A 16398-nucleotide genomic window follows, 5' to 3' on the forward strand; every position below is an offset into this window, starting at 1 on the left:
TAATTTAATCAATGGACACTCCTAATTTCAGTAAATTAAAAGGGGTTTGTACCCACTGAATGTAAATGTACACAGCAAACGTTACCAAGAAGTGATGAACACAACATAAGGTTTGAGAGCTTTATTTTTCTTGGGGAAAAGAAAAGTGTACCATACACCAAAAAAGAAAGAAAAAATTAAAATAAATGGCCACTTTATCTCTAGATAAACTGTGTAGTTTTTTAGAAAGATTCAGGAAAAGTAAACTAGTTATATTTTCTAATTATTTTAATAATAGTTTGTTGGCTGATACCATGAAGCTAAATGATCAAATTTCCCATAATCCTTTACCATGCTGGTACTGTGAGAGTACAACAGAGCGAGTGCAAGCTAAATGTTGTGTGTTATCTATAAATGACCATGTAAGGTAAACATGCAGTAACTAAACTGAAAATGAAAAATAAAACATTGATAAGATCCTGTACATGTTATGAATGCCATGAGCAATAATTAATGTTTCAGTATCTGATACAAGCCTTAAACGTTTATGGAGGTCTGAGTTATTTAGAAACTGAAGACTTACAGAGTACACAGAACTCGTCTCAGGTCGATTCATTTCTTCTTTCAGTATACATTTACAAAGAACAGGGTTAAATGAGCCAACTGCATGCAGTGCTCCAGATTTATTCTTTAAACAAAGGAAGTTTTGGCTGGATTGTGGAGATAAATGGCAATAGAAGACAGGAAAATAGGGGAACATTTGAAGCAGGCTGTATATCTGCCTCAGCTCGCTCTAGGAAGTCAAACTAAGTTTTGGCAAATTTAACAAATACCACACTTCACATCTGTGTTGTACTGGATTTAGCACTGGGTCACTTAATCTTGCTCGCAAAGCTCTCTGTCTTCACAACCATAATTCAATTCCTAATTAAAGGGAGTAAATGGTGACCAAGACCAGACGTTTCAGGTTCCACAGAGGAAAGTTTTACCGGATTGTGAGTAAATGACAAGAATTTTATGTGTGTTAATTATCACTTTAAAAGGAAGAAATTTTTTTTCCAGTTTTCTTAAAAAAAAATAAAAAAAATAAAGTTAAATGGCAACATCTGATGATAAGAGACGCGAGACTGGGTTCATGAGAATTCGATTTTTACGATTTTTAGACTTTTTCTTTATTAATTTATTTTTTATTAATCCTCTATGATGAAATATATAGGCCAAAAAACTCTTTCATTCAACTAAAAATCCAAAAATGAAAAAAAATGTAAGTGCATTTTGAAATCAACTTGTGCTTTATGAAATAAAACTTATTAATTTGATGAATTATATACAGCAATAAACAACATGTAAACTGCAAATTGTTTTGCAAGGATGGGCATGTTCTTGTGAGATCAGGTCAAATCCCTACTGGCTAACCAACCATGGTTATGATGACACAGTCATTATGACATCTCTATTCCTCAAGGGTGGTTTCTGGGTATTGCTGAATTTATTTATTTATTCTCCGAAAAACTGTAACACTTATTTGACATAGTACACATCTAGAGAGAGACCTTTCAGTTTTTGAGGGCCAGAAGGACTTTTGCTCAATATCCTACACAAGCTGGCAATTTGATTTGATGAATTTCCATTTGATAAAAGAATGCACACCTATGTATGACTGTAATCAATGAAACGTCATCACAGTAAACAGGACGATTATGGCATTGAAGCTTCTGTTTATGAATTTCCTTAGACTATACGAATCTATCATGTACTCTCCAGCAAATCCTTCAGAATTACTTTGAACAATTTACCGTTTTAAACTGATCTCAGAGTAGTCTGCAATACATTGTTCGGTCTCAATTAATTGCCAGCAATTATTATAATTCTTGTAAACTAGATTTTTTATTTTTTAGTCCTCTCTTTCAATCCTATTCCTCATTTAGCGGACATCTTAAACAACCATCTTTCACTCAATTTAAACTGATTTCTGAACATCCTAATGACAAATAAAAGCACAAAAATGAATCATATAAAAATATAATTCAAAATCACTGCCTTTACCTGCAGCATTAACCCATGAATTAGTAAAAGCGCACACACTGCCTGCTAGACTCTGTGCTTCAGTGGCATATGTAGGTGCTATCATTATGAAAAAAAACTGCCCAAGCAACTCCCGTCATAAGAACGAGCCATTTCTATTGTTTAAGATCTTAAATACAACACACCTTTATATGCTATACAAATATATAAATATACAAAAACACATTATCGTTTCTTTTCTATTTCGCTTATTATGAACAAGCATTGGCATGCTGATTGGTCTCAACTATTTCTCTCCATGATAAGAATAGTGTCAGTACAGAGTATTTTGGATATGGCGGAGTATGCTATATTAGTTTTGGCTGATATAGGCCGTGGTTTATTATTTGTTTTCTGTTAAACAGTGTCTGCAGAAACGGGTGGAAATATCAGGTCTTTTATGAGCAGGAACTCAAAAACAGAGTCATAATTTTCTCATAGTGACGTCCTCCAGGTCTGTGCTGCTGTAAGGGTCAAGAGTGTTTCGGACTGGCTTTGACATTTGCTATGGAAGAACTGTGTTAGTTGTGGGGGGGCTAATAGTTGAAAACAAAGAGCAGGGGTAGTTTGAAACCTGGAACTGTGTAACAGTCATACTGAGATCAAACCTGCTGAGATGTGAAAGAATTAAGAGGAGGAGGGCACACTTGATCCTTAATCCCGCTCTCTTTCTCTCCCTCCATTTGTGTCTGCGGGCCTGGGCGAGGTGGTCATCTCTTTTCTGTTCCTCTACAGCTTCTCTTTGAACAGATTTGTTTGCTTAAATTGAACAAACAAATCCTGGAGGGAACTATGAGAAAGAGGGTTTGTCTTTTCAAAAAGGCCTTCACGATGGCGGTGCATTCTGATTTTGGTATATGGATGCCTTCTCCTTCAGGAGGGCCAAACACAAATGACAACTCCAACTTCCTGTAAAGAATTAAATAATACAGTTATTAATTTATTATAACACACTTATATCTTATTCAAATTTTTCTTTAAATGGAACCTCGAAACAAATGTGTGATTTAGCAATATATACAAGTTGGAAAATACTACACTGACGGATGACACATTACCAAACTTTCAATCCTTTTCAAACACGACGCACTAACGCAGACAATCATGCCTGCTCTGTAGGAGACACATGACAGATGAAAACAGTGTGTTCTAATCTAACGTGTTTAATCTCCGACTGGATCGATTTGTAGGCTGAGGCTAAAAAAAAAAAGTCTGTGATCACCGCACAATACATGATTTTCAGAAATCTCGCTCTAGCTTTCTAAAACTAGCAAAAGTTTAGCTATTTAGGGCAAAAATCTTACAGTATATTCCAGCCTTAAGTCAATTCTATGTCTTTCAATAAGCATAGGTTATTGTTAAATTTTGGGGTTGGTAAGATTTTTTTACTCACCAAGGCTGCATGAATACAGTAAATACAAGAATATTGTGAAAAATTACAATTTAAATTAAAAGTTTTATTTTTATGTATGTATTTATTTAAAATGTAATTTATTATTGGGACCGCAAAGCTGGATTTTCTGCAGCCGTAACTCCAGTCTTTCTAACATGCTGATTTGGAGCTGAAGAAACACAGAAAAAGCAACTCAACAAAAAGAGTTGAGTTGCTTCATGTTTCTCAAGTAACCTGATACATTTTCTTCAGGACCCAATTCAAAGGAACTTGAATCAATTATTTTGTAACTATGTATTTGGTCTTTTTTTTATCCATTTAATTTAGCTAAAAAAAAAACTAATAATAATCTGACACCAAAACTTTAACAGTGGTGTGTGTATTACTGTGTGCTGCTTTACCTTCAGGAGGTTCAGACATGGGGGGCGAGAGGCAGTACATGTGGTAACCTCGGTCACAGTCATCACAGAACAACAGCTGCTCCTGTGGCAAAGCAGATGAGACGCAGAGCATCCAAAGAGGGATGCATAATGAACCGTGGGGGAACAGGACTAGTTTTCATTTAGGAGGTTAAGTAATATATATACTTTTTTTTTTTTACTTAAACATTGTTTAAGAAAACAAACAGTACCTTGTGCTTAAGAGATTAAGGCAGCTGATATGCCTTTATTGCTAGATAGTGGTAAACAAACTTACATCATTTTCTGAGGTTCCACATATGTTGCAGCACTTGCACTCAATGCACTGCCAGCGATAGGTTTTCACAGCAGCCATCATCACTGGAGTGAACTGCAGACACGAGGGGTGACCTGAGAACAGAGAATCAGTCAATGATAATTTGGTCAAGAAAAATCCAAAGAAGGTAAGCAGGTGAATGTGTGAGTGTGTGGCTGTTTTACCAGAACGGCCACAGTCTGAACAAGACACAAGCTCTTCTGATTGGCCGGTTTTCTGGTTCAGGTTAGAATCTCCCAAACAAAAATCACAGTAGTTGTTTGGCAGAGCCAAACCGTCTGGGCCCTTCTTAGGAGCTGGTCGAAAGACAAAAAAAAGAACAGAAAACACCTAGGTTCAATTATAGTTCAATGAAAATGACAGAATCCAACGCTGCCCCTAGAAGCTGAGACAGGTTTAAAACTAATACACTGATGACATTTTAAGATCCTGTGAGATTCTGCCTACGTCGAGCATTACAAATTGGCCACTTATGAGGTTTCATTTAGGATGCTTCTTTAGAAAACAGGCTAAGCCATAATAAAGCCATACTGTCAATACTTATGTGAATGACACTGTGCCAGACAGTTAGTTTATAAGAAATGTATTTTTAGTTTTATTGCCAAGACACTGTAAAAGATTTCACGCCACTCAAAGTGACAGTTAAATGGCCTCTGTTCATTTGGCTACCAGAGTCCTTGCAACAAGGAGGATGATTAATAGCTTACTCTTCGGTTCGTCTTGTCGGGGTGGAGTGGGTTCGCGCATGTCCATCTCATCTTTCTCCTCCCCCTCCTCCTCAGCCAAGTGAGAGTGGGCGTAATGATAACTGAGACCAGGCCTGTTCTTATAGCGCTTCCCACAGACTACACACAAGAGTACAATGACAAGTTAGAAGCACCTGTAATTGTCATTTAGCACTGAAACATGATCTGTACTTCAGCACATGGGGCACTGCTGCTTCACACTAAAAGCACTCATGCACGAGAGGTCATTCCACCGTTCCTGGCTCTCCTGATGCTATTAAATCTCATTCTTCAACAGCATGACAAATGTTAATATGCTTGCTAATAAGATCGCCCAATATGTTCCACTTACTTAAAAGCAATAGTTCACCACAAAAAGAACATCAGCCATGTCGTTCAAAAATGGTATGACTTATTTGCTTGCATAGAACCAAGTGCCCTTTTTTTAAATATAGTGAAAGCAAATAGTGAGTGACCAACAATAGCTGGCCAATTTCACTATATGAACAAGAGCAGCTTGGTCATCGTTAGATAACTTTCACATTTGACACTAGAAAGTTATTTGGTCAGAACATGATGCTAAGTGCATGATGACACAACTTTCACTTTTGAGTGAACTATCCCATTAAAGTGACCCTATTATGCCATTTTAAGGATCCTAATATTGTTTTGGGAGTCTCCTACAATAGGTTTACATGCATTCAATGTCAAACAACTTTTGTTTTCCCAAAATATGCATTTAAAATTAACTCTTTTTCAAAGCAATTTCCAAATGATTTGTTCGAAGCAGTTCTAAGATTCAGTCTCTCTAAACCCCTCCTTTCCGGGAGCCTACTCTTGGTCAGATGGCCGAGTCTGTTGTGATTGATCTACGGCTTACAGTACGTGTCAGAAACGATACGCTTAGAACATAGCGGCCATTATGCAAATGTATTACCAACGACACATTCAGGCTGTTCAGAATCGATTCTTTCTTTTGTGAGATAATAACTTTATCGTGTACATTTGTTTTTATAACTTTGCATTCACATACAGCTACTTTACGGACTGCATGAAAGGTCATTTTAGAAATGGCATAAAAGGGGCACTTTAATACCAGAAGTATCACACATTCGGGAAATGGGAGTAAAGTAACTATTTCACTCTAATCAGAAAAGGAATGAGAAAAACGAAGCGACCTGGAGGTGAAGAGAAGGATGAGTATTACAAGCAGCAGAACAAAAACTGGGAAACGAGAGTGTTACAGAGAGACAACACAGAGCAGGTAATGAAGCACGAAGAGAGGTGAATAACAGAGGGAGATAAAGAGACGCTATTAACATTAAAAACTATATATATATATATATAAATTTTAAAGTATTTAACTATTTTTTGACAAGAATATCTAATTAAGATAAATGTTTCTCACAGTTGTTTTTGTGGAAAAAGGAGACCGACCATCAATCAGAGAAAGTGTACAAGGAGAAATGTCCAGTAGAATCACTTGTATGCTAAGAATATAATTGGACAAAGCCTAATACAGATGAACGTGAAATGAATACAATTATTATTAGCTGATTAACTCCATACTAAAACAATATGAAATATTGATTTATTGGGACCTAGACATTGATATACACAACTGTTCAAAAGTGTGTTCAGTATTACGGTATTCTTTTTGAAAGAAAGTAATACTTTTAGTCGCATTAAACTGATCAAATGTGACAGTAAAGGTTTTTACATTACAAAAGATTTCTATTGTTGATATAAACACTGATAATAAAATTAAATGTTTCTTTAAGCACCAAATCAGCATACTAGAATGATTTCTGAAAAATCACGTGACTCTGTAAACTACAAAATCATATTTTAAAACTTTAAAATAGAAAATTATTTTAATTGTAACTATTAGTTGAGATAAAGTTACTGTTTTTTTTCTTTCTTATTCAAATAAATGCAGTCTTGGTGAGTGTAAGAGATTTCTCTTATAAATAAAAAATATCTAATAATAATAATAATCTAATCAAATAATATTTTATCAGCAGGTCCCTGCTGATACAGATTCATATGAAACGTGAGCAAACCGTTAGAAACAGACAGCTGTAAGTATAAAGATCTTTTCAAACGGTTCATGATCACAGTACCTCCGTCTGGGAAGTAATATTAAGCCAAGCTGCCACCAACAACCTGCTTGAACGTGTCTGAACATTTCACATTGCCCAGAGGCAGTAAAGTTTTTTAGGAAAAAAAGAAATGAATTCTGTGGAAAGATGTCTTCCTGCGAAGCAGCTGTCAGACTTAACACTGTTCAGGCAGTTTTCCTTAGATGAATGTGTAAAATGTAGCCATCAATAACCCTAGTTTCAAATAAAAGTTCAGTGCATTCTTGTCAGGCACAAATCATGTTTGCAATGCACAAAAAATGAAGAGAAAGAGGAAAACCAAGACATGAGCGAGTGGGGAAGGAGAAGAGAATGAGGAAAGGAGAACTAGATGGAGAGAGAGAAAGAGCGCAATATACCTCTTTCAGAAGATTTTGAAATATGCTTTTGTTTGAAAGTGTCTGAAAGAGAGAAAAGAGAAAGAAAAGGAGAGAAAGAAAGATAGACTCACAGACTGACAACAAGAATCAGGAGAAATAAACTCATAAAAACATCTGCATCACATTATCATGACACATTTAAGGCAAAGACACAAAGGCAGAGAAGAGAGATCCAGGACTATGAAACAACAACATGAAACCTGAGACCAAAAGGACATTAAGTACAAACTGTCCTCTGGTTTAAACAATTAAGATTACTAGTTTAATCAGACTATATGTGGGACCTGTAAATTACAGCATACAGCATATAAAAGAGAATGCTTTTTTTTTTAAAGATTCTTACATTTTTTGTTTTTTTGAACTTCTGGCATTCATGAATAGACAAAGAGCTTACAAAAACTAAATATTCTTAAGTTAAGTGTGTCAAATGAGTAAAACCTGGAAAAATGATAATGTTTGGAACTATTTGCAAGCTTTCATGTGGTGAAGCTCATGGTGACCAGCTATGCTGAGAAGGGGTGACAGATCTTTGATTGTGACTGGATGTGTTACAGTATAGCTCGGCCTATTTATAGCAAAGAGAAGTCGATCTCCAGATGAGATCAGAGAGGTCATGTGGTTTCCCTGAATGCTGTATATGACTCACTGTCACAGGCGTACGGTCTGTCCTGATCCTCCAAAGCAGCTGCAGCTTCCAACTTCTTCCTAGCACTGCTGACACCACGACCCTGTGAAACCATGTTATCATAAATGTAACCTTTTAGAGGTGTTTTGGTGTCTAAGGGCATGGTTTAAAGCACACATGGCGCAAGTGTACTTAGGGCGTGTCCGAACTGTAAAAATGGTCGGCTAAAAGGGTTGTCCCTATTCTCTTAATGAGCAATGGGTGTGTTCTGGGTGTAATATCTCCCATTCTCTTTAAAAGCCGGCTGTGCTCGCCCATGGCAGATTCCCTATTCCTTTATGGCAGAAGCAAAGACTGAACGCTTCTGCAGAGAGGAAAGGTTCTGCTCATGCACAAGGTTACAGCTAGCGAACAGACCACCTACGGGGCAAAATAATAATCTTTTAAATAATAATCCTCTAATTTTTAATAGGTGGCATGTTTGTGTGCTGCTGCACATCCCTGTGTGTGTAATAAGCAGTGTATGCACATTGTTCACCCTCCTATAGGCGCATATTACCAATGCACTCTTTAAATAACAAAAAAATATTTCCTTGATCAATTTTGCAATTTTCAGCTCATTGTAGCGGTGCCTCTGGTGTTGAAATAGATTTGTTGTGCCAGGTTCACACATACTCGGTGCGTATAGTACAGTATGTGTGTGCGGTGCAGCAGCATCATGGACTTTCGCTTTCACACAGGACGCGTTTGCAGTCCACTCCTGATCCGCATCTGTTTACCACAAACAACATTTATCCATTATTTGGATTTCAAATCCAAACGCTGTTTCTGAAAATGCTTTTCAGCATTGTGATTCTAGTTCATTACAGTACAGTAATACAAACTCAAATATATCTTTGTTTTCCTAATTCAGCGATCGCCATCGATTATGTTGAGAGCGGATTACTGTAGCACGAAGGCACATTAATATAATGCGCAAGCGCGAATCTCCTTTGCTCTCACACAAAACCAGATGCGTGCGCTCAGACACTTAAAACGTGTCTCTCCTCTCGCTCAAACTGTGTCTTATGCACTCACAAATGTCTCTATGCTCATGTGCTAGATCTGAACTCTTCTCGCACCTTTCTATTTCTAACCTTTTCTGTTCACATCTTTCACCGTGTGCAGTGTGAATGCTCTGACCCATTAACATGGGTGCGGAAAAAATACGCAGCACAGGCGGAGTACGTGAACCTGGCGTTACGAAGGCATATGCCCGGTCTGTTCTGTTCCCGCAGCTACTTTCTGATTGTGACGGATAGCATACTGCGGGAGGTTTGGGCTGCGAAAAATCTTCATATAAAGTCATTTAAAAATTGTGCACGCTCAAATCGTGATTTTATTATGATTTCGATTAATTGTACAGCCCTACTTTAGACCAGGTTTCAGTAGGGCAATGGCACAGTCTATTTCAGTTGCTATAAAATAGAAATGAACCAACAATGCGCCTGAACACACCTCTTTTTCAGACAAGCACGCCCATAAGCACAAACACATCTGCTATTTAAACAATATGATGCAGGACGTGAAAATTAGACTTCACCTTTCCCTTGCCTTTTCCCCGTCTCTTTGGAGTCTCTTCTTCATAATCTTCATCGTCCAGATCATCTAGAAAATCATCTGGCTCTAAAATTTTCTACACAGACAAAAGGTTGAAAGCCAGTCAGACAGAATAACTAAGCAAGGTGAGATTTAAAAACAACAACAGTGACACCTTCTATCAAAATCATAAGTGTTTTTCTCAGTACTTTACGGATCCTGCTGCTGGGGTTTAGTCCTCCGGTAGAGTACTCAGTAGAGCTGGGCTCCTCCTCCCCTGTGCGGAGCTCCAATCCAGATCTTTTTTCTATTGGCTCTCCCTTCAGAAGAGCCTCTAAGCTGCTGCCATCACTGGAGAAAACCTCCTTCTTAAGCCCCAGATCCAGCTCTGAAACGAATATATGCACATTCACATCCACATGCAAATGCACAGAGATGGATAGAAATGTCATCAAAACATACAATTTAAATTAAAACTTAATTACAGGAAAATGAAACAAATGTGAACACAAATCTATGAATGGCATACAGGGAATTACATAAAAACTGCCTCAAATAACATACTTTTATTACAGCAAGGAAGTGAGTGGCTGTTTACCGGGCTTTAGAGAAGAGAAGACTAGACAAGGGTCCTCTGGAGGGTTAGGTCTCCGCTTCTTTCTCCAGCGTCGTGCTGGATATGTGTACAACTGACCTGGGGCAACACCTTTGTGGGGAGAGGCATGAAAAAGATACATACAGTAAGTCAAAATCTTAAGGCCTTTTCACACGGAATGCGAAAATTTGGCGCAATGATGGTTTTGAAACAAAACAATAGATCCCTTTGGGACTATTCAAAACAGGCCCAATTATTCCATCCAATCAGATTTGAGATTACATCACAAGTGGTTAGATGAGTGGTTTCATCCCATGTCCTTTATACAGAATATCATTTCTGTTCATTGTGATCTGAAGAATACGGTCCATATTCCTCCATGTGTGCAAGTGTTATGAGTCCGAGCACGTGCAGATCTGTCAATCATGTGATCATATCTCCTGCCATTGCATATCATTTCTTTAAAGCATTATACATAGTTTGTGTTTCTGGTGTAGAACCAAACTTTATATTAATTTAATGCTGCGTATTGAGCAGCGGAAGATAAATATCTGAGGTTGTTGGTCAGCACCACCTAATGTGTAGGTCTGAATTAGCAGAAGGCGGTCAATCATTTCACACTTTGGTGTACAGCACCATTCGTCAGCATTGAGCGGCATTCACTACACCGACAATAGCCGACAATCAATCGATTTAGAACGTGATTAAGCCTAGCTTGTCAGTGAACTAGGGCTCTTACCAACAAAATGGTTTTAAGCTTTTGCTGTAGTGTGTCAGTGGAAAATATAAGTTTCCATAATATATATAGATCCAAACATTCCTTTTGCCATTAATCGTAATAATCCAGTGAGATATTTGTATGGACACAGAGTCTGACAACAGCCAGTGCTCCACACAGAGATCTGATCTCACCATTATAGAGTCCGTCTGGAATAACTAAGACAGACTAAATGTAGAAAAACTGTGGCAACTCCAAGATGCTTGAAGAAACCTAACTGCACAGTTGTGTATTTAGATATTTGCATAGAAAAATAATATAGTTAAAAGTTGTATTGGTATCAACTAACTATGGTATTTTGACAACAATTGTATTGGTTTGAACTAATTTGTGTGTCAGCTCAGTGCTCTCAGATGGAACAACATTTACTACACAGAGCCATAGTTCACTGAGAAGCTATGCAAACAGCTGTCATTATAGCAAACTATTTCTTTAATTTCATAATAATGCAATAAAACCATCTGCAATTTTTTTGCGTAACTTGTCAGTGAACTACTGCTCTTTGTAGTAAATGCTGCTCCACCTGAAAACAGGTGATGATGATTTACTGCAGATTACAGAACTGGCTTTACTAACCAAATGCGCATGACAATCGAATTCGATAAATCGTGTAGCCCTACTGTAAACCCATTACTGTGAGTGAGTGTCCCACCTGGTCCTCTGTGCCGTTTCTCCATCCAGAAGTAGCAGTTGCTCTGGGCGACACCTGTCTGAGAGTCGAGGAAGGGCATCCTCACGCTCCTCTCTGCGCACAAACGGGCATTATAGTTGTGACACTGCTCCATAGCGTCCCTGTAATACTGCTCACCCAGCCTACAGACAGAGAAACAAGGCCTTCAATAAATGCAACAGCCTGAATCAAAACTAAGTTCTACAAGAGGTGCTTTCTGAAACTCACACAGAGTCTAAAGAAGCCATTTTTGTCAGCGACCAGCGATAGTGTGTCAACACACACCCTACCACTGCCTCCCTGAAAGCAGCTCAACCCAGTTCAGCTTAGCCACCCGTGTCTGTTTGTATGCAGCAGGAGGTCTTGCAGGCATGCAGCGCAGTCATTGTGACTCTCTCACTCCAGCCACTTAGCAGATGCCTCTGCCGCCCATCACCCTGGCAACCTCTAAGAGGCCCGGAGAGAGCCCAGGCTAGCTAAAGCCCATGAGATTAGAGCACAGACGGGCGTTGATGTCACAGAGGGTGAAACAAAAGCTTAAAGCTTTGCTGTGTTAGAACCAATAGCTCTGAGGGGTTTAGAGTCCAGACAACAAAACATCTCTGCGATGATCGTCCGCCTCCAAGACGCCAAAATAAACAGAGCTGCAGCTTTAAAAGACTCCTGGTTAAATGGAAAGCACATTCAACAAACCAGACACTCTGACCACATCATGAACACCTGCTATTAAGATCCACTTTATGGACCGATCTAAATCCAAGTGTAAATGGGGTCCTGTTTCAAACCATATTCAGAGGTAGTCAGAAATGTGACCACACTGAACAGGTGTAGACACAAATGCACCATGATTACTTCCAGACAACAGCAAATAACTACCTACTCACCTGTCAAACATTAAGACTAACTCTGTATCAGATGAGCCGCGCTGTAAAATAACCACAAATGCACAAGCGTAAACAGCCATGATTGCTGTGAATGTGCTTTTTTTTTTTTTTTTTTACTTTCAGCCGTGGCCGATCTTAAAAGAGTCACAAACAGAAATCTAAATTCCTTTTCGACATAAGATGTCATTGTACTAAACATCCTGTAAGTTTCAGAACTCAAACTTTCTTGTTAGTCTTAAACAGCTTAAATGAAACCAAAGTGACAGGTTGTGGAATCTGCCACTTTATGTCAATAGTGTGGCTAAACCTTGCCTCTGCAGAAGATGATCAACACCTGCTTCTACATCACTTCCGGTTTAGTTTTTAACCTAAATCACAGCAATGTCCATCTGTGGAAGATGTAGGCTTTAAACATAAATAAAAGTATGATGTTTGATGTAAAAATCTTGATAACATTATAAGTGGCCCTAAGGGAACAACACAAACACAAAAAAGGCAGTTAATGATCACATTAACATGTGGTACAAACAGAACCAGTCACAACACTGATTGCCTACACAATGCTAACATAAATAGTAACCCTACACCTTAAAGTGGCCCTTTTATGCCATTTTGAATTTCGCCTTTCATGCAGTGTAATGTAGCTGAATGTGAATGCAAGCGATCTGCAAAGTTGTTAAGTCAAAAGTCATCTCTGGGAGTTCAACGCAGGATTCACAAAACTCTTGCTCTTGAAAGATGGATCAGTATCCTGTTTATTTGGACCAGCTAGGGCTACTGAATCACAACCTTTTAGTATAATAATAATAATAGATGTTCATATTTTCTAGCGAGCATTTCAAATACAGCACTATGACTGCTTCGGACTAATCATTTGAGAATTGCTGGAAAATGAGGTGATAATCGATACATATTTTGAGAAAATAAGTGTTGTTTGACCTTGAATGCATGTAAACCTAAAGAAGGAGACTCCCAAAACAATATCAGAAACCTTAAAAATTGCATTATAGGGTCACTTTAATCCTGGTATAGCACATCCTGTTAGCAGCATTGTTTATAGTTGACTAAACATTCTAAAACTAAAAAAAAACTCAACTCTATTTCAAAATATTAAATAATAACCAGTTAATTTGTTAACAAAACTAAAATAAAAGTGCCTGATAGATAGCATCCACCCAAAGCAATTTCTGAACTTTTATTTACATGTGACTGAATGATTGTGTTGACCTTGACTGGTTCAGAAAAAAAAATTAAAAAAAGATATCACCCTAGAAATATCACAAACATCACAAGTGGTCACAGGAGACACCTATTAAAGTAGGTGGAAACAGAAACCCTTCTGACTCTCGACAACTTGAGATCGCATCACTAAGACAGATGTTAAAAACAGGTGTAAAGAGGACTTCCAAGGAACAGTAAAAGTGTTTGATATTGCAAAATTAATGCTACAAATTGTATAAGATGTTTAAGTATGCGACTGGATGGTGTTTTATTAGTTCCAATCACATACAACTTCACTGAAACTGCTTGATAGATTCATTTAATAGACTTGAATCCTTATGGTGACAGAACACAATTTTTTTGTGTGTGTTTTGATGTGCAAATCCTCTTTTCTGTTCTCTTCTCTGAATGTTGTGGATTTGGCTACAATGTCCCCAACTCATCAGTCAGATAAAAACTGAGGGCTGAACAAGGAACTGTGTTTCCGAGAGATACCAAGGCTGTCTAACTCAGGTCAGAAACTGTTTGAGTGTAATAACTAACCATTTTACCATCTCACTGCCCTTCCTCTAAAAGCTCCTTCCTGAAAATATATTTATGTTATGTAAATGAAAGCATACAGACAATTAACAGCTCAATTGGCACCAGAAGTACTTTCAGGTTTAGTTTCCCTGATGTTGCAGGAACAGATAAAGAACTAGGCAAGTTCATATAAATTAAATGATTATATGTCTCATTGGTTATTAATGGAAATAACTTTCAGGCAAACGATTTAGTTAATAACATGAAAACATGCGTCAGATTAATGTAACCAGCTTCAGGATATGTGACAGGAGTCTGATAAAACTGACATCTGCTGCTTCCACAGCTGAACTGAGCAGAATAACCAAGCAACAAAAGCACTGACAAACAACCAAAAACAAACATTTGAACACCTTTTGATACCACTGATATAAACACACTCATTAGAGGAACAGAAATGCCTTCTACATGCTTTGCTCCTCGATCATGCTGAAAGACGGAAGCTAAACTGAATCATTCACGGCAGCTGCTAGTACAGCTAACTTCACCAGAGCTCGAGTAACCTTGTCAAACACGTGTCTTTACATCTCTTTAAGCAATTTATACTAAAACACAGCACGTTGTATTATTACTTCAAAGTTACATATCAAAGTTCAACACGGAAATATAATATGTACTAAAATAAGGATGAAAAACACTCACAGCTTGACAACATTCTCCACTACCGCCGCCATCTTGGCTCAACGCTGTGCTCACTGCGGGTGTTCTGCGCTTGCGCAAAAGAAAGGACCTTAGACTAAGGTCACGGGGCCAGGGGCCTGCGTTGCCAAGTCCGCGGTTTTCCTGCCTAATGGCGATACTTTAATATTGTTGCCGCAGGTTGTTTTTCATGTCCGCGGGTTGAAAAACGACCCAAATAATGTGATATTTAGTCACTTGAATGCGAAGTTTACCAGACGAACCCCGCCAAAACACACGTGTATTATAACGATGGACCCCCTCGAAGTGCGATTGCGCTAGGTTTGAGTTGTGATTGGGCGGTTTGGTTGTGAAAACCTGGCAACCCTGAGTTCAGCAGGCGAGAGCTTGAAGGCCAAGCTTTTCATGGTCAAATAGACGCAGCATAAAACCATAGACAGTATAAAAAAAAAATAATAATAATAAAAAAAAAAACCTTAAACCGGTCGAACAGAATAGATTTGCGGTCTTTCTAAAACTTTACGACTGTTTTGTCTTTTTGTGGAGCACAAAAAGAGAACGTTTAAATAATGTACTGGCTGCTTATATATATATATATATATATATATATATATATATATATATATATATATATATATATATATAGTTATTATTATTATTATTATTTTTTACAGTGTATGGTTCAAACAATTAATGTCATGCGCTATAAGATACATCTTCTGAAGCGTTTTTTATTTTTATTTTTCAGATTTAAGTTTAAATCATTAATCATTGTTGAAGTTGAGTCAGTGAGTTAGGATGAACACAACAGTTCGAATCGTATCCAAAGTAAATTAGGCAAAACAACGAATGCAATTTCCGTCAATTTATCACACAGATATGCCTTCAGAATATTTGTAATATGTGCACGAGTCATATGGACTACTTTTGATGAAACCATTTTCGACATTTTACAGACCAAATTCTTAATCAGTTTATCATGTTGAAAAAAAAATTATCCTCCAGTTTATATCGTTAACACTCTTAATGTTTGCTAGCCTGCATAGATCGCTACACTGAAACATGATAGATAGCCAACTATTAGCCTAATTATAAGTTGTTTACTTAACTATATTGACAAAGTTATTTTTGTATAATAAACACTCACTCGCAAACAGCCAAAATTAAGTAAAAATATATATATATATTTATAAACTCTTAATTTTTTGCTGTTCACGAATAGACAAGAGGTGGCGCTAGTGTCTAATCTGTCGAAACCATGACGTCTCAGCAGCTGTTTCGCTCAATGGTCAGTGTCACAACGGAGGTCAGCGATGAGTTCAGTTTAAATATACGGATAAAGCTTATTAAACATAAATCACATTTGTAGAAGTGAGGTACAAAACACAAGAATTGCCAGAAATCACCCA

General features: G+C 37.6%; 1 protein-coding gene across 2 annotated transcripts; it reads right to left on the reverse strand.

Annotated features, from left to right (window-relative positions):
* Positions 1 to 106: 106 nt before the first annotated feature.
* Positions 107 to 15133, reverse strand: LOC128004178 (zinc finger protein ubi-d4). 2 transcript variants are annotated; one of them, XM_052592579.1, is made up of 12 exons: positions 14993 to 15133; positions 11646 to 11806; positions 10219 to 10326; positions 9830 to 10008; positions 9625 to 9717; positions 8064 to 8145; positions 7397 to 7438; positions 4879 to 5016; positions 4336 to 4467; positions 4133 to 4245; positions 3838 to 3919; positions 107 to 2952 (listed from the first exon to the last, which is right to left on the reverse strand). In XM_052592579.1, exons 1-12 carry the CDS (start codon positions 15022 to 15024, stop codon positions 2870 to 2872), a joined length of 1245 nt encoding a protein of 414 aa, XP_052448539.1. In that variant the 5' UTR covers positions 15025 to 15133; the 3' UTR covers positions 107 to 2869. The 2 variants fall into 2 exon arrangements, with proteins under 2 accessions (XP_052448539.1, XP_052448540.1); XM_052592580.1 differs by lacking the exon at positions 7397 to 7438.
* Positions 15134 to 16398: the final 1265 nt, after the last annotated feature.

This window comes from Carassius gibelio, chromosome A5, assembly GCF_023724105.1.
Source record: "Carassius gibelio isolate Cgi1373 ecotype wild population from Czech Republic chromosome A5, carGib1.2-hapl.c, whole genome shotgun sequence".
Lineage (NCBI taxonomy): Eukaryota > Metazoa > Chordata > Actinopteri > Cypriniformes > Cyprinidae > Carassius > Carassius gibelio.

Excerpts from the sequence above, each read along its gene's own strand:
- LOC128004178 (XM_052592579.1), bottom strand. The coding sequence starts at position 15,024 with ATGGCGGCGGTAGTGGAGAATGTTGTCAAGCT. Across the intron at positions 10,009-10,218 it reads CTTCTCTTCTCTAAAGCCCG|AGCTGGATCTGGGGCTTAAG; the intron begins GTAAACAGCCAC and ends TATTCGTTTCAG. Across the intron at positions 2,953-3,837 it reads CATGTCTGAACCTCCTGAAG|GAAGTTGGAGTTGTCATTTG; the intron begins GTAAAGCAGCAC and ends AATTCTTTACAG.